This window comes from Crocodylus porosus, unplaced genomic scaffold (assembly GCF_001723895.1).
Source record: "Crocodylus porosus isolate Cpor-Errol unplaced genomic scaffold, CroPor_comp1, whole genome shotgun sequence".
Lineage (NCBI taxonomy): Eukaryota > Metazoa > Chordata > Crocodylia > Crocodylidae > Crocodylus > Crocodylus porosus.
The window spans coordinates 234,552,337-234,579,136 of NW_017728886.1; the positions used below are offsets into that span (position 1 = coordinate 234,552,337).

Consider the following 26,800-nt stretch of genomic DNA (forward strand, 5'->3'; position numbering starts at 1 on the left):
GCCTCTGCATTCAGCCCCATGTACCCCATTCCCCTCCCCCCCAACTTTCTCTGTACCCGCTGTCATGGCAGCACTCCCTACTGTCCCTACTGTCATTCTTGATGGGCAATTCACTCCGCATGCAGCATTGGCTGGACCCATGCCTCTCCGGGAGCCACCCCCCCTCCCCCCCCACGAATGTTACAAACAGACAGACAGACAGACTAAGCCCTTATGTATATAGATGCCATTCATGTACACAGAGAAAGCTTACTACAGGTTTCCCTTGATTTATGTGGTAGATGCTTTCCCAGGGAATGGCGCATAAATTGAATTAACATAAAGTGAACCCAGTTTACAATGAAACAGATAGGGATGCATTCTCACAGTGGTGAGGGAAGGAGTAAGGCTGGGAGTAGGGAAGGGGCAGGGAGAGGGGTGTGACAGCCCAGTTGCTGCAAACAGGTGGTGTCTGCCGCTCCCGGCATTGCAGCATGGGTGTCACAAGGCTCTTTGCAGTACTTGGGGTGGGCAGTAGCCCCACTCAGCCCACTTCTCCCCACTAGCCCCACTGCTCTGCTCCCCAGTCACCGCAGCCCCTGCTGCAGCTGCCTAGCGAGCGGCTGATGCCAGCTGCCTGCAGCCACTGGGCTGCACCGTGCCCCAAACCTCCCAGCATGGTGCAGCCCATCGGCTTTGAGCAGGTAGTGTCTGCTGCTTCCAGGGCTGCAGCAGTCTTCAGCAGGACGAAAGCAGGCTGGGGCTAGTGGTGGCACTAGGTTCTTCCCAGCGCTCGGCAACAGTGATGGGAGAGCAGTTTGTGGGGGGCTACAGTGAATTTTGGGGTGGCAGCAGCTCCCCTCCTATTGCTGCAGCCCACCCTGAGTGCTGGGAGGAGCCTGGTGCTGCCGCTGGCCCCAGTCCGCTCTTGTCTTGCTGCAGGCAGCTGCCTGCCCCTGCTGCAGCCCTGGGAGTGGCAGACACCGCCTGCTTGTAGCCACTGGATTACGCCGTGCTGGGGGGGCTCGGGGCATGGTCCTTCAAGGGAAGCAGAGCCCCAGGGGGTTTGGGGCACGGCACAGCCCAGCGACTGCAAGCCGTTGGCATCGGCGGCTCCCAGAGCAGCTGCAGCAGGGGCTGCAGTTAGTGGAGTCCCAGCCCCACAGCCTTTTCCCCTGCCCTTACCCCTCCCCTCAGCTTACAGCCCTTTCCCTTCACCTCACAAACTCACAGATTTTCCTGCTTAGGAGAGGGGAGAGGGCGCCTATGCCAATTGCATAACAGTGAATTTACCTCACGTATAATGAATTTCAGATATAAAAAGTGTCATCACGTAAGAGCGAATTCGCATAAATCAAACCCACATAAATTGAGGGAAACCTGTGCAGTGAAATGTCAGTATAATAAGTGTCACAAGAATGAAAATTGTAGTACAGTAAAATCCCTGTTATCTGGCACAAGTGGGGAATGGGGGGTGCCGGTAAGCTAAAAATGCCAGTTACCTGAGGCACAGGGTTTCTGGCTGGATGGGCAGTGAGGGGGCGAGGCGGCAACTGCTGCGTGCAAGCTTCTCTCCCGCCCCTCGTGCAGCAGAAGGCAAAGTGGCATGGCACGGCGCCGTGAGCATCCCGCTGCTTTCAGTGGTGCAATGGGAGACAAAGCGGTGTGGTGCGGCGCCATGTGCGTCCTGCTGCTTCTGGTGTGGTGCAGCGCCGAAATTCCAATTAATAAGGTATTCCAGATGGTGAAGTACCAGATAACAGAGATTATACTGTATAATGAAGAAACACAAAGTCATCCCATTTCCTGTGTAAAACTGTGTTGTTGTGCTTCAGTATAATAAATTTCAGTTTAACAAATATGATTTGACACCATTGTAATACTGGGTATAGTATTATGAACCATAAACTTAATTTCAACTTCAAGCACAATGGCAACAGATTAAATTAAATATCTAAAAGAAGCAGCCATCTGTGTCATGTAAAACTGTCTTATTTCTCCTGTAATTTGCGAATTAGCACAGCATAGGTCTTGGGTATAGGGAACCATGTGCTAAAACCATGTCTCCACTTGCACATATACCATGCTGCTGTTTGGTTTGCTTTTTCCATTGCTTTCTTCACTGGAAAAACCTATGGATGCCACGGGGAAGGAAGGGAAAGCATATATAATTTTGTTTGAAGGAAATATTATGAATTATAAATGAAATGGATAAGTAAAATCAAGAAGGGTGATGTTTAGAAATACAGTGTTATCAACTCTGCACTTTTTAAAAGACAGATATAAAATTGAAAGCAAAGTCTAGGGTGATACACTTGTTGGAGTTAGTTGTACTGTAATGTATTATTGACATTACACTGTATTGGGCAGCCATATATCTCAACACTGATGTAAACAAAGAGGTGTATGTGGCATATTTGTTGGGGAGAGAACCTTAATACCTATTCCAAATGCTGTAAAGTGTTGCATATATTTCAAGTAGTATGTTTCTAAAGCAGACCAAATCTCTGGAGCTGGACTTTCTGCTTATCCTAATATTTTAGAGCACATTTTACATACAGAAGAATCTTGAAAAGTAACATATTCCATGTCTGTTTTAAAAGAGATGTACAAATTATAATGATAGTTTTTGTGTTAAATTTCTTATTTTGCATCTTTAAATATTAGGTGTTATATATAAATGCTATTTTCTAGGTATGTCTCAGAGAGAGAGATTCTTTATTGCGAATCGTGAAAAAGAAAAAGGTAATGAAGCTTTTGCCACTGGGGACTACAAAGAAGCAGTGACATATTATGCTCGGTGAGTTAAAGATGTTGTTAAATATTGTTACAATTCATAGTTGTACAGTGAGTCCCTCTTAGCTGAGGATAATAATGCTGTGGTGCCTGCTGGTGGCTGAGTCAAACATGGTGAGTAAACAGATGACTGTCCAGGCCTATGCATAATATGTGTGTTTTTCTCATGAAATTTGTAGTGCTTCTCATGTCAGCTGGTCTTCTGTTGTTGTTCAGAAAGATTTATACCTTCTCTTACCTTGATGCTATGCTGCTGCCTATTTACAACTAACAGGTTAAAAGAGTTAGCTGGTAGTTTATGATAAATTAAGCAAGCCTTTAGTATGCCCATGAAGTACTTTCTTTGACCACTGTGCTGCTGCTTCCTATACTTCAGTTCACCATAAAGTGGTTGCTTGTGAATTCATGCATTGTCTGTCCTAGTTGTTGTTGTAAATTCCTCTGTGACCATCCAACCAGTATGCTGCAGGACTTTTGTTCTTGGTCAGTTTATTTCACCAGTTTATTAAGAATAAAGATGTGAAAGAGCCTCTGTTGGAACTTATCCAGTTGATTGATCAATGCATCTTTTGTACAATGTCCACATCTTTCACAGTGTGGGGTGGTAAGCATGACAGCTTAGTATAACTTGAATTTGGAGGAAGGCTTGATTCCACATTAGATTCACACTTGCTTTGTAAGCAGGCCAGAGACTATGCTAGCTTTTTTAATATGAGAGACTACCTACCCATCAGTGCTGGCATGATTGGTCAAAACATTTCCAAAATAAATGAACTCATGAATGAAATGGAAGTTTAGTTCTTCCATTGGAGGTAAAAGGGATCATATGTTCTCTTCTAGGGGATGGCTGATGCATAATCTCAGTCTTCCTTAAACTGAAAGTTAATCCAAAGCTCAATGCAGATGCTGCAAAATAGTTTACCAAGAGTGGAAACTCTTCCACAGAGTGGCCACCAGTACAGTTGTCAGAGATCCTGTCGAGCTGGTAACCTTGGAGCCAGCATACAGTTAGAAGTTTAAGCAACTCTCTAGTAAGTGGATCTTAGTGCCTACCTGAATATAACAGTTATCTTTTCTAGCATTGCTACATAGAACAGCGTGAACAGGATTGGCTCAGAGATGCATACTTGTGTCATACTGTTCATCAAGGGGAAGGGGTCATATAGATATTGTTGATCTTTACCATATGTATTACCATGGAGCTGTCTCAAGATCGGAAGAAACTTTCTTGGCCAGCTGAGTCTTTCCATAAGATCCAAACCAGAATTGCAGCTCACTGTACCTAAGGTTTCTGCCAAATCTTTGAAGGGTATGTAGAGGTTGAGATTTTGTTTTTGACATTTCTTTTGAATTTGCTAAACAGCAAAAATCATATCAGGTATTCCCTGGTTTGCCCTGAAGCTGCATTGTGATTCTGTTTCCCTCCCTCCCAGGCTCCTGGAGCACATGTAAAGATACCCACCATGCCTAAATAAATAGGTAATAAGAAATTAAATAGCTTAGGAAATCATTATACCAGGGTGGATATGGCTAGATAACGCAACTGGTTTAATGTATTTTGGGACAGATTTTCTACTGGTAATTCTTTGTGGGAGAGGAAGTAGAGCAGGGCTTTAGGGGTTTTGTCATTTCTCCTTTTTTTTTTTTTTTTTTTTTTTTTTACAATGGTGAAATGCCAATTAAATTACAATGGTGAAATGACAATTTAAATACTTTGTCTGTCCAGGCTTGTAAGCTCTTCTGTAGGAAGAAACTTCCTGTAGACAAGTTATTCCACATTTGCACCTTCTCCTAAAACATTTGGTATTGGTCACTGTCAGAGACCAGATACCCTGCTAGTGCTAGCTGGGTACTAGTTTAATTCTGTATGGTAATTCCTATTTTCTTAAATTTAAAAAGTTATAAGATTTAAATAAGATGCATGATAAACTGTGCTTACAGCATTTTAAAGGGGTTACAATCATATTTAGTGTATAGCTATATAGAATAAGTACATTGTAACCAGATTATTTAATATTAAACTTAAATTTTTTTTCCTATGCACTGTCTGTTTTCTCTTCCTGCTCCAAACTGGAAGTAGACAGTAGTGTATATTTCAGTGTTTTAGTTCATAAGGAAGATTTAATGAGCGACTAAGAGCTTCAAAACTTTTTTGCACAAAGCTTGTTGTACAACTGTGCCCATATGTTGGCTTGATTTTAAAATCTCACTTTTCACTTCCTTTTTTACAAATTTCTAATTGTAACAATATCAGCTTACTGAATTTAAATTGTATACAATAAATGTTTATATAAAACTGAAAGTAGTTACAATTCAAAACTGAGTTCACTGAATTCTTGAGTACTCTTGTTTTCTTGCTAGCAGACAGCTGTGCAATATCCTTTGTCTTTTGTAGGAGTATATCAGTATTGCCAACTGCGGCTGCATATAACAACAAAGCTCAAGCAGAAATCAAACTTAAGGACTGGCACAGTGCTTTGCAGGATTGCGAGAAAGTATTAGATATGGAGCCTGACAACCTAAAAGGTAAAATTAAATGTAAACTTTTCTGAAGATAATTTTGTTTTTAACAAAAGAGAACACTAGTTCAGGATCCATTGAAGCCAAAGGGAGATCTTTCTATTGACTTCCATGATCACTAGGTCAGATCCCAACTGTGGAAGACTAACTCCCCCTGCACTTAATTTCTTAATGGTAGTTTTGAGATTTGTTCAGGTTTTGCTCCTGTGCTGGTTGATTTTTCTGAAACTGGGTGAAGCTACAAGAAGGTGGAAGCATGCAGCCAGATCATGCATTCAGAGTGATTGCTAACAGCCTCATAGCGCATGGTTTCTTAATACTCATAGAGAGGCATTCCTTTTAGCAGTTCTAACAGCTAAATTAAACTGCAGTCAAAGATGTTGTGTTGTGCTTTCTTACTAAGCTAAGTATTTGAAACCTAGTTAACTAAACTTGGACTACAAGAGTCTAGTACAAGAGAGTAGATGTTGGGAAAATATTAAAATTGTAATATTTCACGTATTACCATATAACAATAGAATGTCATGTTGAATTATGTTGCCAAAAAAAAGTAGAAAATTGGTTAATGATTGACACAGGGTTATTGTAAAGTCGATGTAAGCTTTTATTTAATACAGCATTATTTTATATTTACATTGTAAATTTTGTTACCATATTTACTCAAATATAAGCCAACCCTGATTATTAGATGAGTCCCCAGTAGATTCTGTATATGGAACATTTATAAATTTGATATAATTTTCCAAGTATAGAATCTAATTATTGGAGGTTTGTCTTGTTTTTTTTTTTCAATCTCCCACTGCTACAGCAAGGAAAATAAATCTGGGGGGTCAGGTAGCCCCTTTGCCTGGCTCCCTCCCCCCAACTTCTTCCCTCTGCAGCCCTTTCCTCCCTCCTTACTGTCAGACCCTGCTGTCCCTGAGCACATGGAAGTGAGGAATAAATTTTTTAAAAAATGACCTTGAAATAAACATAGCTGTAGCAATTTGCATATAACACTTACAGCCTTAGTTCACCCAGAAATAGTGGATATTACCTTTTTGAAACAGCCGCAAGTTTTACCACAGGTACTCTGTAAACATACTTTTAAAAGGCATTTTAGTACTTCCTGTATATAATACAGATTATGCATTATATTAATCCATACCAAAAGCGTCATGATTTACCATATCCCTTCTATCCCAGGGAAGGTCGTAGAAAAGTTTATTAAAGAGGCCATCCTTAATGGACTGGCCAATGCCAACATCCTGAGGGATAGCCAGTATGGGTTTGTTGCTGGTAGGTCTTGCTTGACCAACCTCATTTCCTTTTATGACCAGGTGACCTATCACCTGGACAAGGGAGAAGAGATTGATGTCATATATCTTGACCATGATCACTTCTTGGTGAAACTGACCAAGTGTGGCCTTGGGTCCACCATGATCCGCTGGCTGAGAAATTGTCTCCATGGTCAGACCCAAAGGGTGGTAACTGACGGAAGTCAATCATCATGGTGCCCTGTGACCAGTGGGGTCCCCCAAGGCCCTGTCTTTGGACCCATACTGTTCAACATCTTCTTTTAATGATGTGGACATTGGAGACAGAAGCAGACTGGCCAAGTTTACCAGTAACACCAAACTTTGGGACAAAGCATGCACACCTGAAGACAAGAGGGCTATCCAGGCTGACCTGGACAGGCTCAGCAGATGGGCAGACAAGAACCTGATGGTGTCTAACACTGAAAAATGCAAGGTTCTCCACCTTGGTAGGAAAAATCTCCAGCATCCTTATAGGCTCAGCAGTGCTACACTGGCTAGTACTGTGGAAGAAAGAGATTTGGGGGTCGTCATTGACCACAAGATGAACATGAGCCTTCAACACAATGCTGCAGCTAGTAAAGCGACCAAAACGTTGGCTTGTATCCATAGATGCTTCTCGAGCAAATCCCGGGACATCATTCTCCCCTTGTACTTGGCCTTGGTGAGGCCGCAGCTGGAGTACTGCGTCCAGTTTTGGGCTCCACAATTCAAAACGGATGTGGAGAAGCTTGCGAGAGTCCAGAGAAGAGCCACGTGCATGATCAGAGGTCAGGAGAACAGACCTTACAACGACAGTCTGAGATCTGTGAGGCTGTTTAACCTGGAAAAGCGCAGGCTTAGGGGTGATCTGATGGCCACGTATAAGTTTATCGGGATGACCACCAGTACCTGGGGGAACATTTGTTCACCAGTGCTCCTCAAGGAATGATGAGGTCGAACGGTTATAAACTACTGCAAGACTGTTTCAGGCTGGACATAACAAAGAATTTCTTTACTGTCCGAGCCCCCAAGGTCTGGAATAACCTGCCATAGGAGGTGGGTCAAGCACCTATAATGAACACCTTCAAGAGCAAATTGGATGCTTATCTTGCTGGGATCCTATGACCCCAGCTGACTTCCTGCCCTTTGGGTGGAGAGCTGGACTCAATCTTCCAAGGTCCCTTCCAGCCCTAATGTCTATGAAATGTATGAAATATAACTTATTAGGCTGGGTCCCAACCAAGTCCAACAGCATTTCAACCCATGGTGACCCCACAGCTTGGCATGTGTATGCACTCCAGATTCCATCCCCACAAAGGATCCATGTACTGATTAGCCTACCTGTCATGAATAGAACCCGGGTGTTCTTGTCATGAATCCTGGAATCCTTCAAAAATGCATATGCTGATGAGGCATAGGGCAAACTCATGGAGGGCAGAGCCACACTAATTATACGAGACAGGCTGGGTGGGGGGAAATGGAGGGATTTGGGATAAATTGCTTGGGGCCCCATTTGGTGATGTTTGCCAGATATTTAAGGCTGGTGAAGAAACAGGAATAATTGGAAATGGGAAAGAAAGGTGCATCTCAACTGTGGGAGTGAAGAAGTTGAAACACATGCAGCGTAGTGGCTCACCATGACTTGAACAAGAGTCAGTGCTGAGGGGGACTGCACTCAATGGGCTCTACCACATATTTTATTCAGATGGGTTGTGCTAATCTATGTTTGTTGAGAGTCATGTAGCCATGTACTTTATAATTATGTTCTGTGTTGGCTGCTTTTGATCAACTTCATAGTTAGTTTCCATTACTGAGCACATGGTGCTTTTCGCAGTAGTTCAGAGATGGTCAGTGTATTTAATGTGATTTCTTTGCATGCAAATAAAAAAGAGGGGCTTTTCCCCTCATGTTGATTGAGGGAGGACTTCGTCTTGCACATCAGTAAATATGGTAAATATAAATTGTTGTTTGACACATAATTTGGGACAATGCAATATAAATATGTTCTTTGTTAATTTGTAGCTCTTATGCGCCATGCCACTGCAAATAAATATCTACAGAATTACCAGGCAGCTATAGAGGATTTGACCGAAGTATTGTACGTTGAACCAGAAAATGCATTAGCCAAGGTAAAGAATATCACTTGGTATTTCTAGAACAACCGTTGTTAACTGGGGGTACGCAGGAAGGCCCTAGGGGTATGTGTGGGTGGGCTAGGATGGAGCGCCACCACCCACAACCCTGCGCCACGGCCTCCCAGGGGCAGGGGAACGGGGAAGGGGTGGCGAGGGTAGTGCCATCCCTCTACAGGCCACACAGGCACCACCTGCCCAGCTAGATTGGTGGGGAAGCTCATATGCAGTGGCCCCTACTGCCACTCGCCACCCTGCAGTACCACCACTGTGCATCTGGACATGCCCCCCTCTGTCTTCCCCCAGCTCTGCGTCTGGCTGCTGGTGATACACTTCATAGATTCATACCTTCATAGATTGTAAGAAGCTGGAAGGGACCTTGGAAAATCATCAGGTCTAGCCCCTTCCACTAGGCAGGAAAAACAACTGGCCAGTCTCCTCTGGAAGATTTCCAGGGTAGGCAATTGCACCACTGCTGGATGGAGCTTATTCCCCAGGCTGGACATCCTAACTGTGAAGTTTTTCCTAATATTGAGCCTGAAATGGTCTTCCAGAAGTTTGTGGCCATTAAAAAAGGTTGAAAACCCCTGACTTAAGCATCCCTACCCTGTGCTGGTTGTTATGAACGCCATTCTTTGGCACCTAACTCTTCCCATGCATTATACATAGAACTTTAGTATATAACTAGGGTTTGGGGTGGCCTCATTTTTCTGAACAAGCTAATTTACTTTACTTTGAGGCCTCAACTACTGCCTTTTGATAATGGCAAATGCACAGGTATAAAACTTAAAAGATCCCAGTTAAAACTCTTGTAAACTTACCAACGTACATTTTTTATATATATAATATATAAAAAAAAAAATGAATAAATGATTTGTGCATCCATGTCATGTTGACTATAAAGGAGGATCTGCTAAATCTAACCTGCCAAGAGGATGTTAAAGAGCCACACCTACACTTTAGTTGGAAAACTTGGAGGTTGTTCCAAGCTGCACTTTGGTCAGTAGGTAAAATAGAATTCTGCCCAGTGGTTTTTTTTTTTTTTTCAGTCAAAATTGATTACAGTCCTACAACTTTTGTTGCCCTTTAACATGAATGCACACCTTTCTGATTAGAGCAGTAAGACCAAAAACAGTACGTTCTTGCAAATCCAGGCATACCTTCTGACATGAATGAAAGGAATTGTAGCTTTTGAATTATCTTGCTCTTTTTTACAGAACTTGTATCAGTTTTCACATCGCTTTACTGGTCTGCAAGAAATTCTTTTTCTTAGTTTTATGTTTCCCTAGCTGTGACAGTTAAAATATGTAAAAAGAAAAAAATATTCTTATCAAACAATGGGGCTTTTTCTAGTGTGGATTTTGGTTAAATTATTTTGAGTTCTCTCCCAAAGTTCCAGGAAATAGTTTAGTGTCTGTAAACCTTGAATCTGTTACTCTCTCTCAAACAGGCCATTCTAGTTAATTCTTATCATCATAACTGTATTGTCTGCACACACAGAAACATACAGTCAGTATCCCAAATAACTCATTTACAAATGGCACAGATGTCTATATAGATATGGTATTTATATTGCATATGCTTTGGCTTCTAGTGAATTTAAGATTGGACTAGGAATCAAAAACCCCATTTCAAATCCAAGTTCGGATACTTGCACTAATATCTTGAAGAAATTACTTAACCTTTCTCTGTCTAATTTCGTGTTTATAGTATAACAATATTTACTTGAGAATGGAAGGTAATATCCAAATACTAGCTTCAAAAGAACACTTCTAATGTTGCTATTATTGCTCTTCTGCAGAAAAATCTGTTGGAAATGGAACAGAAACTTAAAGATATAAAGCCTGTATCCAAGACCCATACTAAACGACAAAGAATACTTATTCAAGATATAGAGAACTCAAATGGGGAAGAAGAATGTGAAAGAGGCAGTGGAGATAAAAGTAATGTAATGTTTGTCTGTGTAATTATTATTTGTGAAAGATGCAAGGCCTTAATTCTGCAGTCTTTATTTAGGAAAAATAGTTTTTGCTTCCTAAAAATTTTGCCCAAGAACTGTGGAACTGAGTCCACTGCTTATAAATATGAAGCTGAGTCGCATCTGTTAGGGAGAAATTGGAGTCCTTTGGAGATTAGAGTCTAGTCAAAGAGTCCTTTGGAAAATTGTGCCAAAGTGATACTCCTCTTGGTGCTTAAAGGTCCCTCAGTCAGTATATTAGCAAGTGATCTAAAATATAGCGAATAAAAACAGCTAAATCCAGAATACTAAGTGTACCATACCAATTAATATGGGCTTGTATCAAATGTCTGAGACAGTGGGCAAGAAAAGACAACATGAGAGTGTACTGGAAGCTACTATTACAAAAATTACAATTTGATATTAGAAGTAACTTGCCAGAGACAAAAAAAAAAACCCCAACCCACAATGGGCTTGTTTTGATGTGTCACGTTCTGTTTTTTGCTTCTTTATTATGCATGTAGAAGACCTGAACAGACCTGAGGAAATGGGTTCTCTTTTGCTTGCTTTCAATACAAGAAATACAGATCTTTTCTCCATTAGTGATTGCGAGTCTTTGGTGATTTGAAGACCTAGTAAGATTATGAAATCACAACAGACTGAAATTTGAGGCACTGAGAGAAGAAAAAGGTTCCTGGAAAGACATTTGTTTCTAGCTCTCATTTAATACCAGTGTCTAATGATAATTTGAGATTTTTTTTTTTTTTTTTTTGAAGGTGTAGTGGTGCTGACCCTTGAATTAAGGTGAGGAGTTAATAATGAGATGCACAAAAAGTCATATGGTAAAACCAGGAAGATAGGGCATATTTGATATTCAAAACAGTATGTAAAATAGTAGTATGTTAAAAGAAAAAAAGTTCTTTGCACTCCCAAAAAACACATTTCTGTCATTCCTTCTGCGTTTTAAAGGAACAAAAAAAGTTGCAAATTACAATTGATGGGAAATTTTTTGATGGAATACTTTTTCTTGTTGAAAAGTGTTGATTCATCAAGAAACTATCTAAGAGGAACCAGTAAATTTGGTTTGAGCAGGGGCTTGAACCTGAGTTTCTCCATCCCATGTAAATGACCTAACTAGCAGGATATCGGCAGTTTTGGTGTGAGTGTTTAATTTTGTTTGTGTTAAATATTTGAAATATCTTAGTTGTGTCAAATGGAAGAAGAAAACAAATGCTAAAACTTAGAACTTTTTGAAAACAAAATGCTTATTTTCAGGCCAGTCCAAGCACAAGGCTAGCTTTTTATATAAAATTCTTTTACACAGTATATGCAGAGGCAGATCCAGAAGGGTTTAAGTGGTACAGTTGCAAATCCCTTTTGGATCACACAGTGGGAGCAGCAGGCAGGTACTTTTTCTAAGCCCCCAGATCAGGTGAGAATCCCACGCTCCCTGGTCTCAGTAGGCCCCTTCATCCTCTTTATGCTCAGTGGGTCATTGTTTTGAATATCTTTATTCTGTCTTTCCCCTTCCCTCTTCTTCCTGCTGCTGCTGCCACTGCCTGTAGCTGACTTGGAGTTGGGGAGGACCTCTATAGCCATTCCTGCCCTACTCTGGCCAGGCTGCCTGGGACAGTAGGCTCAGCTAGGGACAGTAGTGGTGGCAGGCAGATTCCCCGTCTGGTCCTATAGGTTAGCAGGTGTTTCCTGCTAACCTGGAAGCAGGTGCAGAGAGCAGGAACTTGGCCAAACCCCACTCTCTGTACTCTCTGTACAGCCCCTTCCCCTGAAGCAGGTCAGGAGTGCTGGGTTTCCCCTTCCTATACCCAGAAATGTAAGCAGAGAGGGCAAAGAGATAAAGGGAGAGGTGAGGAGGTGTAGTAAGCACAGATGCTAAGAGAAGGGGAGCCTAGACCAGGGGGTGGGGGTGGAATTTTTGCCTGATTTAAAAAGTCCCTGCCTGCTGCTCCTGTGGCATGATCTACGTATCTTGGAAGGGGGTAGGAGAGGGGAGGCTGGGAGTGGGAGAGTGCAGCTACCCCTGCAGCTCAGGTCATGGTTCTTCACCTGCCTTTTTTAAATCATGGATCTGCTCATGAATATATGTCTTTGTATAGAGAAAATATAGATAATTCTGTATTTTGGAATTCCATTAATCCAGGGACACTGGATTTTCTTGTGATTGGCAAAGGCAGCCCAGTTACAATACCATTATGATATAAGGCTGTGAAAAACCATAATATGTTTTCTACATTTCTGAAGTACCTTAATATATCTTGTACTGTATAACAACACTGCCACTCACCACCCCGCACTACCACCACTGTGCATCTGGACATGCCCCCCTCTGTCTTCCCCCCAGCTCTGCGTCTGGCTGCTGGTGGTACACTTCATAGATTCATACATTCATAGATTGTAAGGAGCTGGAAGGGACCTCATAGGCTGGATCTAGCATCAGACAGCTATAGCAGGGCCAGTAGTGGCAACAGCTGTAGCAAGGTGGATCCAGCACAGGTCACAGAGCAGTGGCAGTAAGTCAGCACAGCCTTCGTTCACTTGCTTTCCTCCCACCAAGGGCCCATGTGGCCTTGGGACCCTGAATTTTGTGACAAGCAAAACCATCTGCAGCCATACCCCGAGATTCCCTAGTCTGCCAACAGCATGGTTGGCTGGCTAGAGCATCACAGCAAGCTGGATCCAGCCTCTTGTTCACTTGTTTACTCTAATTCCTTTACTCTAAGGAATCAGAAATGTTGTTATGGAAGAGAACTTTTTGACAGCTAGTGACTGACTGATTTTTGGCTCCATCCTGCCAATTTTATACGATCATAAACTTTCACTGAAACATTGTGAGAAAACCAAAATATCTTTGAAAGTATGTCAGCATTAGAAGAAATTATATGGTTCTTGTTAGCAGTCCTTAAGAATGAGCATTTGTCAGCTTTTTCTGTGTTGGCTACCTTTTAGCTTTGAGGCTCATGGATGTATTTCCATTTTCTTTCTGGCAGGCCTTTTTGGTCTTGCTTCCAGCTTGGCTCCCTCTATGGTCTTAAATTCAGCAGTACTGGCTGTTTAGAATGCTTTACAGATCTCTAGGTAGTTCGCTGTCTTGTTCTCAGCTTCACGAGTGTTTTCTTAATGCAGAAGGTACTACTGAAAGTGACAGAATGCGTATGAAGTTCCTCTCTCAAATATGATAAGCATCATTCTTAAAACTGGACCTTTTCCAGCCATGAATTCCCTTTATGGAGGTTTGCATTTTCACCTTTCATCAATTTATATTTTGTCTTGTCATTGTCAGGAGCCATAAATGGTTAACTGAATAGCTGAGAGAACTTACTCAGATGCCTTGATGAATCATATAACCTGCGATCAGCTGACGTTAACCAAGCATGATGTTTTTCTCCAAGTTGTATGCTCCCTGCCACTGGCTAGGTGCGGCCTTCCAAAATAAGAATGGGTTGCTATTACTAATGGACTTTGTCTCCATATATAGTTTATTGATTTTTCTAAACATGTTGGGAAATGAAAGTCTCAGAATAAAACTATATTACTTGTCCTCAGATTTTCTTACTATTTTGAGCTGGAAAATCCCTTTTGGAGTTGTGAATAATTTCTTTGACGTTGCAGTTAATTCTTTAGTATTGGTGGCAATGCTGTATGATGAATACTTCAAGCTTTTCACAGGAAATAATGAGAGAAAAGTCCTGGGTTTGTGTTTTGAAATTCCTATTTTATTCGGTAAAAAGACATTGCAGGTAGAGACCAGAACTTACTGCTGCTCAAAAAATCAGTTCTGTTTGTTGTGCTAGCATTAGGAGTCTCATTTTTTACCTCTGAAGAAGGAAAATAACCATTCCATTAGTGAATTTAGCAATTTGAAGGTTGTTAGTAGTTATTTGTCACTGCACAATTAGCCCAATTCCGCAGAGGCAATCAAAACTACAGAGGAAACTTGTGAGTTCTACTTTGGTACCTTTTTCTGACTCTTTGAAGATGATTATTCCATTTCCTTCCAGGATTGCTTTTTATTATCCTGAAATTGCTATGTCTTTGAGCTAATTGAGAAGGGTATCAGCCCCCTGTTAAACGTTACAGTGCCTCTTTGTTCCCTATCTTTATGACATTATACCACGTCCAAATTCTCCTCTTCCCCAAATTTGAATCTTGTGGGATCCTTCTCACAGTTTTGCTGCACTGAATGATTTTGTTCCGAATGGAAACTAATGTAATAGACCAGGGTGCTCAATCCCTGGTCCGTAGGCAAGATTTCCCCCCCTCTCCCTTTCTATCACCGTGTCATCTGGCCTACAGGTTCCCCATGGATCCGTGAAGCCTAATTTCTGCCAGAAGGGTGCAGCATAGGGCCCCAGTCCAGCCCATGGACTGTCCCTGTGCCATTTGTCTGGCTGGCAAGGCCAAAACCTTGAGCACTGCAGTAATAGACCATTCATTCCATTTACAAAGATAAAGAGATTTAATTATGCTATCTTGTTATCAGGACAAGTAGCCCTAATTTGTCCCTTTTGGTATGTGTTATATTAGTTACCTTCTTTGTTCATCCTGTCCATCTTTTTTTTGTCTCATCTTTTAGACTGTAAACTCTTTGCAGGCACTGTTATTTGTTGCTGATTTTGTGTAACATCTGCCACAGTGAGACCCAAGCTAATTGTGGCTTTTAGTCTCTGAGTTTTAATTATAGCCTTGTATAATTTCAGAGCATTTAAAATAAAAATAATTAAATCTAACTCTAAAACTAACTGTAGAATTAATTTCTTGAAGCTAAGAAGAGTATTCAGTTATAGATTCATATAAATGTTAAATAACAACAGCTCTTTCTTGTCACTGTTTAGGAGAAAAGACTTCAGGTTTTTTTCTTCCTGTGACTTTCATACATACAATGTCACTTGACCTTTGTTTGGCTACACCTAAGCAGTCAAAGAAAATATTTCTTTAAGAGTTTATCTAGTGAATTTTCTACAATGGAACAAGTCAAATCCAGGCTGTAATAGATAACACGAAAATAAGTATCTATTGACAATTTAGGGTACAGAAAATAACATTAAATATTATTAAATACTAATCAGCAGAGATTATTATCAGTTTTTTCAAGTGGCCCTGGCCTTAGAAAAGTAGGGTTGGAAGGGATTTCAGGGGACCCTGCTATACAGTCAAATTAAAACTGGATAGAAACCAGCTATAAAGCTGTTACATATTTTCAAGCACAATCTTTATAGCTGGTTGGTTCTTTTTATAGCTGCACAGACATTTTTATGTCATGATGATTACTTTCCACTTGTGGCTGGTCTTACTTTGCATGTGTGGCCAGTCTGAATTTATTGTGTGATTAACCAGTTAATTGCATAATATACGTAGCATGTGGCAGGGACCTCTGGATGTCAACTAGTCCAGCCCCCCTGCCTGAGGCGCAGGATCATCCCTATCCAAACATCTCAAGCAAATCCTTGTCTAACCTATTACTAGAATTACACAATCAACTCTGTCACATAACCTAACTTGCCACAGGCAGAGCAGGAGGATAACACCAGTCAGTGTCGTTCTGCTGGAAGGGTTGTCAAAACATACTTGAGACATCCAAGGAAAAGGGCCCACCCATGCCAGAGGAGAAGGCCATGCTAGTCTGACCATGGATTAAAATTCCTTCCTGACCCCAAAAGTGGCAATTGGTCTGACTGTGAGCAAGGGAGCAAGACCTTCTAGCCAGAAACTTACAGGTTCAGTTCCAGCAGGAGCACTGGTATATCCAGTTACAATCCTTAGCATTGGCTTAGGCTGTAATAGAGCAGATAATATCAGGCAAATTGTTACCCAGCAGGTTTTATTATATTTAAACTGATTCTTTTACATTTGACTGTTCTGTCTCATTCTGTCATTGTTACCATATATCACACATGTGGGAACCAAAGTCTTGTGCCACCGGACACCTAATTTTTAAATTGCTCCTACCTTTTTTAGAATGATGTCACCTTTTTAAAAGGTTTCAGAATACTTATTAGCTTTTAGGTTATGCCAGTCCTTCCATTTTTAAGTCGATGAAATTATAAATTCCAGGAGTTTTTCTTCTGATACTTACTGGCAAGTTAAAATACATCCTATTTTGTATTTGTTTAGTTTATTGTCTCTTGCTACCTGAATATAACCTTGTGAATTCATTTCAGTTAGTTTTTCTTTTGAATTATTAATATATCCAAAGAAGAGTTAATTTGCAGTGCTTGTATTTAAAATAAAGCATGGTCCACTACTTTAGGGAAGGAAAGTCCATTACTTCAAGGGGCTTGCATATCCATAATTTTTTTAAGATCAGTAGGGAAATGCAGTGTTGAATCCTAAATACAGACACTGAAAAGCCTAAAAAGTGGATTTTTGACTATTGCTGCATAGTTTTAGTAGTACTAGTTGCTCATTTCAAAGAAGTTTTCATTAAATAATTAGGCTGTCTCAAAGCTTAACACATTTCTCTGAAGGATAATATTTCTCAAAGTGACTCCAAGTGCTTTTTCTCTTCCCTCAGATTTATTTTCTTCCACATTGTGCAAAGGACAACTGATATGAATTATCTTCTTTTTTTGCTTTTCTCTTCTTGTGGCATTTGGGGTGATTATCAAGTTCTTATATGCGGATTGCTTGGTTCCAGTGACCTCTTCGGATGTTGTAACAATAGTAGGGAATCACAGAAGGCAAAATTCACTTTCTTTTAGCACTGAACAAGAAATTTTCATTAGAGTGAGGAAAAAGGAATTATCATAAAATCTACTCCGTCTGTTTCAGCTGCACTATACAACTAATGCCTAGATTCTTACTGGGTCCTCTTCTGTCTTTTTTTTTTTTTTTTTGCCACTACAAGAATTGGAAATTTCTTCTCGCTGTGAAAGTGAAAGTGTGCCCGAGTCTAAAGGCCTATTGGGCCACTGTGATTAAGGGATTCTAGTTCCTTAACCAGCAGCAAACAGGGAGTTATGTGGTTAGCACCATGTTGCAGATGCCTGTGACTCCCCAGCCTGAATGGCCAGGTACCCATTTGCAGCGGGGTTGACTGGGGCAGCCTTTGGCAGAAGTCTTAACAAAGCTTAACCTCACACTGCTGGAATCACAACAAGGCACCTTAACTGTTGTGCCACTGTGCCCTTCACCCTACTGGATGAACCTCTATAGAGTCTTGTATGTATGGGTCAGTCACAAGTAAAATGATTTTTCCCTCTGTCTTGATATGTCCTGTTCCTCTTAGTTTGATTTCAGTGATCTTTTTGTACATGTAAAGTCAGAAACAGCTTGAGAATTCTAAACTATAGGTTGTTGTATAAGCTATGGAAATATTAATAAGTGTCAGTCAGTTGGAGTCAATCCTGAAAGAAATAAGAATATGTAAAGCTCCTTCTAGATGACTTGTTTATAAAAGTAAAAAAAAATAAAAAGCCTAGCCTCTAGATCAGTGGTGCCAAGATACCTAGTGTGTACAATTAACTGACGCTTTCTGTTAAAATTGCTACTTAGCTCCTCTAATGATAGGCTATTAGAAATTAAAATATTGAGTTAAATAATTGAGGAGGACTCTTTATCTATTTGCTTCTGACTGTCACTAGAACTATTATTTTGATACTTATGTAATTCTAAATTGACAATTCTTATTGAGGGCTGGAAAAAGTGAATCGGAAGTTCAATGTCCACATATCAGCTTTTTATTTAACATGTGGTATTTAAGGAGTTAATTTCCAGGTGAATTCTGTACCATTACATCACCTCAGAAAGGGGGTGGGAGATAAGTTGCTTATCAGCAAGGAGACACCAGATTTCATAGTAATACATTCTTACTATCTGCTGTAGACTATTTCTTACTATATAGCCATTTTTTCTGCGAATGTTTTCTGAGAAAGATGACTCCCTATAAATAAATACTCCTGAACTATTTTGTGCTGTGCTCTGTTCAAGTACACCCCTCCTTTGCCTTGGCAATAGTTTCTTCTGATGATGCAGACTCTAACCTAGCTGATTAACTTCCTTGTAGAAACTGGTGTGCTAGTGCAGGAAGAGATTGCAACTGAGAAGAGTGAAATGGGGAATGTACAAAAAAAGTTTACCAGCAAAGGAGATGGCTGTAGGTCAGACGATAAGGAGACACAGAATCAGAGGGAGCATACTGAGAGTGGAGCCAAAAACGGAAGATCTGAAAACAGGACATCTAAACATTTACCAGATCAAGAAGCTGAAGTTAATGGCTATTTGAACAATGATAAAAAAAAGAGTGGGAACAGTAACATTAAGGAGGAGAACCCCAGATCGTGTGGGACAGTGTCTTCATCTTCTGGAAAAAACATTTCTACTTTGCTTCCTACTACTGCAGCAAAACTAAAAAGTGAAGGAAATGAGTTATTTAAGAATGGACAGTTTGGAGATGCTGTGTTGAAATACTCAGAGGCAATTGAAAGTGCCGTCAATTTAGGTAAGTGATGTTTCTTTATAAAACAACTAGATTGTCTGTTTAAAATTGCTTGAAGACCCACAATTTAGCCATCACAGAGTATCCCTATACTCTTGGCAGGAGCTGATGGGCAATGTATACCAGTGCAGTGAATAATAGAGTCAAGTTAAGAAATGATTCACATAAGATACCATAGTGTAAAGTTATCTTAAACTTCTCTGTAGTATTGCTACTAGTGTTTGTTTGCATAACTATATATTGTAGATGGCATAACTGAATAAACAAAAGCTTCTTGAAGCTTTGCATCCTCAGCAAACTGCAGCACTGCAGTGCAACTGGGAACCTATAGTAATCTTTTAGTTCTAATTTAAATGTAATGTCAGTAATGAATTTTCACTGTCATTGCGTATCCTTTTAGGAGTGCAAAATCCACATGATTTAAGTATCTTATACTCAAACAGAGCAGCATGTTACCTAAAAGAAGGCAACTGCAGTGACTGCATTCAAGACTGTAACAGGTAAACAGTGCCCTTTCATTGTAGGGGAACCACATTCCTGATGACTAAACATTTAAATTGGTTTCTTGTTGTTGAAATACTATTTTAACTGAGTCATCTTTAAGGCTAACTCTTTATCATATTTATTTGTCAAAATATCTTCGGGATTGGTTAGATGTTAGGTTCAGGGTGATTTAAAAAAATATTCCAGGAGTTAAGTTTTAAATACACATAGAATTGCATGAGTGGCTTTAATAACATTCATTTTAAATTAGTATAGACTCAGTAGTGAACAGTTCACTAAAACTCTATTTATATATAAAATGCTGTTCACCATAAATCTCTTAATCATTTTGGAAATGATTTTCAATCATGTTTACAATATAAGTGGGTGTTTGTAGGTTTCTTTTGCAGGTACACTTTGCATAGTTATAAATGGTATTAACAGCTGAACTCAGAAACTTAGCTGCAGTCCTGTCATGTACTTATAGTTTGCCCTGACTCCTCCCAAAAATCTCCCTCCAAACCCCTCTTACTCTTGAAATATTGCTCTCTTTATCTAAAGTGATATTTATTACATTTTTATAAATTTTGGTTCATGGGTCAAGAGACCTTAAGGTTTAAGCAAACTTCCAGTAATCAGAACTCTCATCAGCCAAATTTCTTCTTTCAAAGTGTGATGTACAGCTTAAAATATAAAAATGCCTGGATATATTTAGAACCAGATTCAAATTAGTTCTTTAGGTGCTGAACTGGGACTTAGGCTAAGACTTCGATGTCTGAATCCCTAGGAGTGATTCAAATTGGCCTGGTGCCAGTCCCCTACAAACACATTATGCACATTATGTGGTTCAATACATACAAGGGTGCACTTATCCACACTTGGCTACATTGTACATGTGTAAAAGCCAACCAGAGCTCCCACTTAAGTGGCTGGCTGTCCCATAAGTTCTAGGATAAATTCAAATCAGCCCTGAGAGGTAGCCGAGTTCTGCTTAAGACTCTGGAGAGGGCTATGCCATTATACAGACAAAACTGTAGTGAATTTACATTGACAGCACCAAATTCAGCTGAAGAATGCCTTTGGTAGTGGTGGTTGCTTCTTGTCCAGTAGCCTAATAGGTAGACCATTCACTCTAGGATTTGGAAAATGTGGTTTGTAGGTCTGTAGCCTTTATCCTGAAGGCATATAAACATCATAGCCAAACAGGCTAGCTAGAGGCATTTTTGACATTCCTCTTGAAGCTGGGCCACTAGGCAGAAAAGTGTGCAAGAATCATGGGGCCAGAATGAAAACAACCAAGAAGGAACCAAACTATACTGTACTGATTGTCATGGGGGATGGAGACTTGGGATCTAGGCCCTTGTCCTTGCGTCCCAGCACTGATTATACATTTTACTAAGTTATAAATCAGTGGTTCTCAAAGCTTTAGGCTCTGGGCTCCCCTCCTTAGACTCTATGGATTTTCAGTTAGAAATTTCTGGGTTTATCTTATGAGTCATAGATGGGTATCTGCCATTTAACAGTGCTAATTATGCAACACTAGCACCCTTAAAAGGGTCTCACAGCATCCCATACTGTTGTAGGACCCTGGCTGAGAATCAGTGCTTTATGAAGGCATTAAGTAAAAAACAAAAATACTCAGGATCATAGGAAAGTAGAGCTGGAAGGGACCTCATGAGGTCATCTAGTCCAGCTCCCTGTACAAGGCAGGATCATCCCTAACTAAACCATCCTAGCCAAGTGTCTGTTTAACCTGCTTCTGAAAACTTCCAAGGATGGAGATTTTACAGCTTCTCTAGGTAGCCTGTTGCAGTGCTTGACTACCCTCCTAGCTAAAAAGTTGTTTTCTAATTTACAACCTAAATTTCTTTTGCTGAAGTTTGAGACCATTAGTCCTATTTTTGTCCCCAGCAGCCATAGAGAAAAGTCCTCTGTTCTCTTTATAATCGCCCATATCCCCCCACCCAGTCTTTTCTTTTCCAAACTAAATTACCCTAGACCTTTCAGCTTTTGCTCTCCTATTTCCTAGGCCTCTAATAATTTTTTTTGCTCTTTGTTGGATTCTGTCTGTCCATATCTTTGTTGAAGTGTGGGACCCCAAACTGGACACAGTACTCCAGAAGAGGCCTCACCCATGCTGAAGAGAGTTGAAGATTTATTTTCCTTCATTTACGAGTGATAACTTGTGTTAATACAACCACAGGTGACTGGAAAGGGGGGCACATGTCCCTCCTGAGATTGGCCCCTGACTTGGCACCACTCCGGATGGGGCAGGTTTTTTGCTGCATGGATTGGTGGTGTGTTGGATCAGGGGAGCACTAAGCTGCGGTGCAGAAGTATAGGAATGGATACGGGGCTTTTGCTCCCCCCCCCCCCGAGCCCACCCTCAAATTGTGTCCCCCGCGACTCAGGAAGCACCAGTCACCCCTGAATAGAACAAGCCAGTATGTTGTTGACTTTTTTGTAACAGGAGCACACTGTTGGCTCACGTTCAGTTTATGGTCCTTTGTAATCCTCAGATCTCTCCCTACAGTAGTGCAGCCTAGCCAAGCATTCCCCAGTTCATATTTGTGCCTGTGGTTATTCCAGCCCAAGTGCAGAACTTTTCACTTGTCCTTGCTGAATTTAATCTGAGTGAATTTTTTTTTTTTTTTTTTTTTTGCACAAATTTCTGTGAAATCACAATTTCAGCAAGTCCCTAGTAATAGATAACTTGAGATGAGGTTGGATATACCCTTCCACATCACTGGGTTTTTTTGGCTTCTGAATTGCCTTTTGGGATGCCTACTATCTCCTATTCTTTTTATAGAGCCTGTAGATGCATAAACCTGCATCACCTTAGGCAACTCTGAAAGGTCTCCACTGATTCTCGGAGATGCTAGAATTTACTTCCTAGGGCAGGCACACAAGTTAGTGTTGAGCTGCCTAAAATCTCAGGTACTTTCTGAGACTGTCTGAATCCTGCCTGTAGCTCTTAGTTTTTATTAATTAAATGGAAATCATATTGCAAATAATACAATATCTGCTTTAAAAGTTTTCTTACAACTAGGACTTTCCTCTTTTAAATTAGCTTTGTAATCTTTGATATAAATTTCAGTTTTGGGATAATTACTAATAGTTGAAAGAGACATTTACTGCCTAGAAGTATATATTTATATAAAACAAATCTCTTCTTCTCTTAGTTTCAGAGTATAACTCTGACATTATAACAATGCTATTAATCTTTCTTCTGTATTTTCACTAAGTTGAAACTCGTTTCATGATTATTAATAATTTATAATACCCATAATGTTGTAGATGATTTCAGTAGACAAGGAGGTATTGTGTCTGCCTGTCCTTAGGGCCCACAAATAGACAGAAATTAGGGCAAGTGGAAAATGGTATGTTGTTTTGAAAAAGTTAACATATATGCCAAGTGGTTTGGCTGTAAGTGGCATAGGAGAAATACACAAGGTTTAAGAATATGCTTGGGGTTGGTTTTTTTTAAATTTATTTCAACCATACCTAAGAGCACTTATATTTAGAGGTACACTGATACATTGGTCTGATATTGGATCAGCACCAATGTAAGTAAAATTGATTGTATTGGAAATTGGTCTGATACGGTGATAATTTGGCTGATAAATGCCTGTGCATGCATGCTGCTGCAGCGTAGCATGTAGGTCAGGAGCACAGCCTGGGAGCTTGAAGAGCTGTGTGTAGCTGGTAAGTCTGTTGTGGTGGACTGGGGGGTGCAGATCAATGCCCCCTGCAGTAAGGGAGGGAGTGGGGCTGGGGAACATGCTGCCAAGCCGTGGCGGGGCACAGGACAGAGCCGCAGCTTGTTTGGAGGGCGTGGGATGAGGAAGGGGGGTGCCTCCTGCCACTGCACTCACCCCAGAATGGTGGGGGGAGCATGTGCTCCCGGATCTGTGCAGGGGGCAGGGGCGGGGTGGGCTGCAGCTGCAGGCTGGGGCTGGGGCTGGGACCAGGGCTGTGCTAGGCTCTTTCCAGTGCATGAGGGCTGTGCTCAGGGCTGTGCTCCTGTCATGTGCACAAGGCTGCGATCAGGGCAGGCAGCAGCAGCGCTGGGAGGGGGGGTGCTGTGCCATAATTTGGGGTGGCTGCAGACCCTCTGCAACCCCCCTCCCAGCACTGCCACGACTTGCCCTGAGCACAGCCCTGGCCCAACTCCCCTTTACCCCCGCCATGTACCGGGAAGAGCCTGGCACAGCCCTAGCCCACAGCTGCAGCCTCCTCTGCCCCCCCATCCCCTCCAGGAGTGCATACAGTAGCGGGAGCCACCCCACACCCTGCACCCCCCAGATGAGCTGTGGCTATGTCCAGCGCCCTGCTCCGCCCTGGCTGGACAGTGCCTGCCCCAGCCCCACTCCCTCCCTCACTGCAGAGGGACATTGATCTTTCCCCCCCCATGCCCCTTCCCTTCCCCCTCCCTGTCTACCACAACAGACTTACCAGCTCCACACAGCTGTATCGGAAATCGGATCAGTATCGGCTGATATGCTTCCTTAAAAATCGGCTGTCAGTATCGGCCCCCAAAATCTCTATCGATGCAACATTGCACCTATATAACTACTTATATTGATTAAAAAAAAATATGTTCTGCATGTTTCTATTTTAATTTTTTACTTCTTGGAAATATTCCAGGGACCCTCCCTATTTAGTTCCTGTCCTGCTTGAGACACTAAGGTTGCAATCACTTTCTATTTGACTGCAAGAGGGCAGGCGTGGCTTTCATATACTAACTTCTGTTTCCCTGGACAAGTGCTTTTACTTGATTTTTGTTACATGGCTATCATTCTCCAGTCATACCCTAGAAGTATATGTGGGACAACTTTCTTTCCCCGGTTGCAGTCTTCTCTAAGAAATGTCTCTTCCCCCCATTGAATTTACAACTAGTGTTTAGATTGCACCAAATTTCCTCATATAATGAACCTGGAAATTGGGTTAACATTTTACAGGTTATAAAGAAGACATTTCTGAGCCTCTGTAATTCAATTAAGTGATGCAGAATTGAATTTCTAAACTGTATTTAGTGATAGGAGAGATCTTGGTAGTTTAGCTAAAACAATCTTTATTATTTTTTGAGATTTTTATGGGGGTACCCATCCTAACATGTAGCTGCTTAAAATCCTCTGAATGGTACTATTCTAGTACATAGCTTTTTACCTCATTATTAGGAATTCATGATTAAGAAATGCTTTTGTGGGTTTCTGCAGAACTCATTGTGTTGCTGGAATAATCCATAGAGTTTTTGGAAGAAATCTTGTTTCCTCCGTGGTAGGGACTGAGTTTGCTGTCTGCTAGTGTCACTGCCAGCGGCATTGGAGAAATGCTATAATTGACTAGTAAGCAACTGAAGCTGTTGTGCAAGGAAAAAAACTATAGCCAAGAACAGGCAATGATGTGTTGCTATATGCATTATCATTACAGTGGAGGAGGAACTGAAAACTGTTAAGGAACAGACAGAAACAGCATATGTTTGAGAACCACACAGATCTAGGCACCACTGAAGCAGAAAAACCACCTCCCTTTAGATTTTACCTCACAACAGTATTCTGTTTTTCTGAAGGAATAGATCTGTTAAATCTAATGGAAGTAGTTTTCCAAACTTAGTATACACATGTAAATAAAATATATGGTAATATACATACTAACATGTACATGACTGTAGTCCTGTTTTACGTGTTTAAACCTAATCGCTTAAGCTTTGCTTTTTATCCTATGTTAAATTAACTCCAAGATGAAATTGTAGAAGTACTAAATCTCATTAGATGATTTAATTTTAATTTACTCACCAGTTCAATTCCAAGCTTGCACTGCTTGTCATCTATTTTCTTTTGTAATTTTCCCCCCCCCAGAGCTCTGGAACTTCAACCATTTTCACTTAAGCCTCTCCTGCGAAGAGCGATGGCATATGAGTCCATGGAGCGGTATCAGCAAGCTTATGTTGATTTTAAAACAGTTCTACAGATAGACAGTGGGATCCAGGCAGCAAATGACAGTGTTAATAGGTAACCTCAATTTGTGACTTTCCTATTTGTATGTGAGGCTGAATGGAAATGTAAGAGTCTGCATTTTGTTTATTTTCCTTTATTGTTTCTGTAGTCCCTGAAAGTTAGAAGTATCCTATATGGAGATGCCAGTCGTTTGTTGTTAGTTAAATTCTTGTGCCTCAATCATTTCCTGTTACCGTAGCTACTTTATGATTGATTAGACCATGAAGATGAGCTTGAATGAGGACTTCTCTGAAACTGTATATTAAAAAGAATTTTAAAACATCTGTGGCAATGACCTCTTGGTAGAACAAACATTTAAATGCTATGCCTTCAGCACCTGTGAATATGTACTATTTTTCCTTCTACTGTTTTGTCATTTTTTTTCCCTTCAGTGTATTGTGCCTTTCAGTCTTGTCCTGCACTTTCCTTCTTTTTTGATTTTCTTTTGTATTCTGCCCAGTGTGCTGGCAGCAGCAAAATGAATCTTGTGTGATTCCTGATCGTGCAAGTGCTAGGTTAACATTAGGAGTCTTCTAGCCTACAGAAATCCATGTTTTATTATATTGTATTAAATTGTGCTGCCAAGTACTACATTAAAGAATGGCGGGAAAATTAGCTAAATATAAGAGAGCCCCATTTCAGCATCTGCTTACATTATATTTCTATACCTCAGAATGTTAGAAATATCCATGTTAAACTTAATCAACTGATATTTAGTAGTGATGGAATTTGTATCTTTATTTTCTCATTTACAGTACTCATAGGATCATAGAAAAGTAGGGGTGGAAGGGACTTCCTGAGGTCATCTAGTTCAGCTCCCTGTACAAGGCAGGGTCATCCCTGACTAAATCATTCCTATGTCTAAATCATTCTATGTCTGTCTAAGCTGCTCTTGAAAAGTTCCAGAGATAGAGATTGCACAATTTCTCTAGGTAGCCTGCTCCGATATGTGACCACCCTCATAGTCAGAAAGATCCTCCTAATCTCCAACCTAAATTTCCCTGGCTGGAGCTTCAGGCCTTTGCTTTTGGTCCTGCCCCCTACAGCCACAGAAAAAAGACCACCTCCATCCTCTATCCTCTTCAGGTATTTGAAGACTGTTATCAAATCCCCCTTCATCTTCTCTTCTCCAGACTAAATAAACCCTAGTTCTTTCTGCCTTCTTTCCACCTTTCTCCATAAGTCTTGCCTCCCAGGTCCCTAAT

General features: G+C 40.9%; 1 protein-coding gene across 2 annotated transcripts in view; it reads left to right on the plus strand.

The window, feature by feature from the left end:
- Positions 1 to 26,800, plus strand: part of SPAG1 (sperm associated antigen 1) — a 63,863-nt gene that overhangs the window by 17,808 nt on the left and 19,255 nt on the right. For both annotated transcript variants that reach the window (XM_019551272.1, XM_019551274.1), the window contains 7 exons: positions 2,674 to 2,779; positions 5,171 to 5,301; positions 8,595 to 8,701; positions 10,506 to 10,647; positions 18,682 to 19,116; positions 19,514 to 19,613; positions 25,458 to 25,610. In XM_019551272.1, coding sequence (XP_019406817.1) covers positions 2,674 to 2,779; positions 5,171 to 5,301; positions 8,595 to 8,701; positions 10,506 to 10,647; positions 18,682 to 19,116; positions 19,514 to 19,613; positions 25,458 to 25,610 — 1,174 coding nt within the window. The remainder of the gene's footprint in view (positions 1 to 2,673; positions 2,780 to 5,170; positions 5,302 to 8,594; positions 8,702 to 10,505; positions 10,648 to 18,681; positions 19,117 to 19,513; positions 19,614 to 25,457; positions 25,611 to 26,800) is intronic.